Source organism: Halyomorpha halys, unplaced genomic scaffold (genome assembly GCF_000696795.3).
Source record: "Halyomorpha halys isolate HHAL.00 unplaced genomic scaffold, Hhal_1.1 Scaffold819.1, whole genome shotgun sequence".
Classification (NCBI taxonomy): domain Eukaryota; kingdom Metazoa; phylum Arthropoda; class Insecta; order Hemiptera; family Pentatomidae; genus Halyomorpha; species Halyomorpha halys.
Window position 1 is genome coordinate 455,369 of NW_027106888.1, and position 3,863 is coordinate 459,231.

Consider the following 3,863-nt stretch of genomic DNA (forward strand, 5'->3'; position numbering starts at 1 on the left):
AAGAAAAAAAAAAAAAACAAAAAAAAAAGTCATGAAGGCATGAAGGAAAATAGAAATATAAAAATTAAATTTAAAATAAAAACAAAAGTGCTGAAGTTTCAAGCTTTATATATATAAGTGTGACAACAGGCTTGATCCCATCTCTCTGATGTAAACATGAGCAGAATGTATATAAGGTGGATTAATAGACAAATAAAATCAGTATTTCAGTCAGACTTGTGTGTGTGTTGTTTCTCGTTCCTTTTATCTTTTTGTTTTTAAGTTTTAGACTCACCACCACATAACTTTATATATATATATATATACAAGATTTATTAAAATAAATAAAAGGAATTTTAATAGTTTTTATTTATTCTCAGATCTAAATTATAGCTTTGAAGATTACAAGGTTAAATGAAAAGATCAAATAATAAATAGATATGAGAATTAATTTTTAATTGTATATAATATTGTAGACTCTTAATCTCACGGCGAGTTCTCCAGACACTCGGAAACTTAACTGCTAATTACACTTTTATAAATATTCTTAATTATATGTTGAGCAAACTAACCAATCATATATCTTTTATGATGACTGATAGTTTTTGATGTCTTCTATCTCAAAAAACACCCACTGGCTATAAACAAAGCATTGGTCCTCTAACAGTTTCCAACACAAATCAAACTAAGAGTCATTTATTCTTCTTGGATGATTCTTGATGTCTTATTTTTCTCTAGAAGTCTACCACTGATGTCAACAAAGGGTGGTCTGCACCATCTCTTCCTGGAGATGTCCTCGTTTCCCGGACACGTCCCATACCCTCCCCACCCAAACTAACAATGATCTCTAAACAAAGAGCTCTGTCTTGATGTTCGATGCCAACATCGATTGCAGCACAACAGTTTTGAGCTTTTTCTTATTTCCTTTATAATTATTTTTCTTTAACACTTATTCTCGACTTTTATTTTTTATTAGATCCACTGTAATTAAAATCATGATAGGAAGATAAATATATTTGAATCTGCTCAACATGGCAGTGATTCTACCATCTTCAGAAGAGCGCCGCCATCTTGGTTTTTTTAACGATGTTTTCCACTCCATATTTGACTGAACAAAATTGGTTAGCTTGTTTTTTTGATTTAATACATCAAATAAACAATACTCAAATGATACATAAAAAAAAAATATTAAAAACCATATATATATATATGAGGGGGGGAAATAATTTATGTTTTAATGCGGTTGAGGAAGAAGTTTTACGGATAGATATGGATAGGGAATTCTTGAACAAGGTAGCTCGGATTATAAAGCATTTTTTGAAGGAAAGTGTTCTATGAGAAGGAATATACAAGTTTATGGGTTATAATCTCGTATTCAAGGAGTGGACATAGAAAATGGGGTAAACAAATCAAGGTTATACATACAATCTCCTAAGTTTCATCTCTTGCCTGCCTGACAATCCACTATAAATGAAGCAACTGTAATAAAAGCAAAGGATGCAGGGAAAATGAGGGAGATAACTAGAAGCTGACAGATTTTAGGGGTATAAGAGTCTTAAGAAATGGATAGCATTGGATTTCTGGATAATTTGGGAAATATGACCATTCCAGGATCGGTCCTGATCAAAAATCACTCTAAGGTCTCTAAAAATGAAATGGGTTGGTGTAAATTAAAGGTGTGAAACTCGTGATTAAGATAGATTAAACGATGGAAAAGAAGGGAATTAAGAAGGTACTTGAAACCAATGATAATCGCTTTAATTTTTTAAACATTGAGCCTGAGATCATTATTTGTTGTCCATTCGTTAATGCTATCTATATGTTCATGCCACTTGAAAATCACCTTCAGCATTTTGGCAGAATGAAAGGATCAGTAAATTTGTACTGGTGGTATTGTGAATTAGGGAGGTCATTGATATATGTTGAGTGTTGGTGAGAATAAGGAGCCTTGAGAAACACAACTTAAAGTTAGTTGTTAAAATATATTCTTAATGTAACTCAAACAAGTTTTACAAGCCACTCCCCTCCCCTCTACTAAGGAATGTTTTGATTTTAGTTTTACTAATTATTTTATCCTCACTACTTTAGTATCGAAACATATTCTGATCTATATTTAAATTAGTAATATTATGATTTAAATACTTAAAAAAACATAATGATGCAATTTTTATAACAGTGCTACTTTTTAATTATTACATACTTTTTATTGTTTTAAAAGATGTTTTTAAGGATCATTTTCCTAATTAAATGAAAAACAAGAATTCTATAAATAGTGAGAAAAAAGAACTATATTCTTAAGTAATAAAATTTATTTCTTGAAAACTTTATTTCAGCCGTGCATCCATCTTAACTGGGCTTCCAACACACCAAAATGGAATGTATGGCTTACATCATGGTATTCACAATTTCAATTCCTTACGAAACATAAAAAGTTTACCAACCATATTATCAAATGAAGGGATTAAAACAGGTAAATTATCATTCCTTACTTATGCTTGTAAAATTTATGACTTGTAAAAATTTATGACCTTCAATGGAAATAAACATTGGAGGTCAGGAGGTCAATTTGGTTCATTTATGTTACATTAAATAAAAGTATGCCAGTTGGAAGACTATTAGTTGACGGTATGTGATGATTGTAGGAATATGGTCTGTTGATTGAATAGGAATATGATTGAATGAATATGGTTATTAAAAAAATTTACAAAAATAGTAGAAAAAAATATTTATTATAAAAACTGATAAATCAAATAAATAATAGAAAAACTAATAAATAGTTGTTTCTGCTATTTTTGATCGCCACCTGGGCCTCTACATTTATTTTATATTCAATGTAAGTTAATCTGGAGAGCTGATCAAGTCAAGGAGAGGCCAAACAAGGTTTTATTATAATTCATACTTGACATATAATTATAGTAAGTCTTCAGGTTTTTTAAATAATTATTTAGGTAAAATATATCTTCAAAAATTACAATTTCATTTAACAATTACAATATTTTGGAGTTTTCCTAATTAAAATCCTAATCTGAAAATCATTTTTAAAAGCTATACTTCACTTAAATAATTATGAAAAAATATTTTATAATATAATAAGGAAGTCCAGTCAGCATTGTTGTAAAATTTGAGAGATTTTCCTCCTTCTCAACAAATCTTTGTAGCAACACCCCTGCTGATAGAGATAAAATAATAATAATAATAATAATAATAATAATTTATCGCACCAAAATTGTGGAATTCACAAAATCAGTGGCTGCTGGTGGAATTCATTTGTTGATAGGATTACTGTTAAATCACAATAGACTTTGAACAATATTATTGATTTTAAAGTTGGATCCGTCATTTTGATTTATTGGGGGTGTATTTACATTGGCCATGTGGAAAGAATATCAGAGGATCACCCACCAAGAAGACTGCTGTTTAAATTGTCAAAAGGAAAAAGACAAAAAAAAGACCCTGCCTGAGAAGACTTGATGATGTGGAGGTAGACTTGCGCCGGTTGGGGGTAAGGAGATGGAAAAGACATGCTACTGACAAAAACGAGTAGTCAAAGATAATTTCAGAGGCCAGAGCCCTACAAGGAGCTGTATTGCTGTAGTAATAAATAAAAAATTGCAGAGCCATTATAAAAATAAATTTTCTGCTCATCTCATTTTGAAGTAGATTAGAACTGGTATAGATGAGTGAATGAGGGAGATATTATAATTCAATGCCTATGAATGAGTGAGTCACATCAGGGGTTGTATAGTATTTAGATTCATAATGTACAGAACTCGCTGATACCTCAACACAATGATTGCTTCAAATAAAGTGATAAGAATGTTGTCCTGCTGTTTGACAATTATTTCCACCAAAAATCTTTATTTCATCAGCTGGAGTGAATTATT

The 3,863-nt window shown here is 30.4% G+C and overlaps 1 protein-coding gene across 4 annotated transcripts in view; it reads left to right on the forward strand.

Annotated features, from left to right (window-relative positions):
* Sgsh (N-sulfoglucosamine sulfohydrolase) overlaps positions 1-3,863 on the forward strand; it is a 51,257-nt gene that overhangs the window by 6,062 nt on the left and 41,332 nt on the right. For all 4 annotated transcript variants that reach the window (XM_014429757.2, XM_014429753.1, XM_014429754.3 and 1 more), the window contains one exon: positions 2,313-2,449. In XM_014429757.2, the coding sequence (XP_014285243.1) occupies positions 2,356-2,449 (94 nt within the window). In that variant the 5' untranslated portion in view covers positions 2,313-2,355. The remainder of the gene's footprint in view (positions 1-2,312; positions 2,450-3,863) is intronic.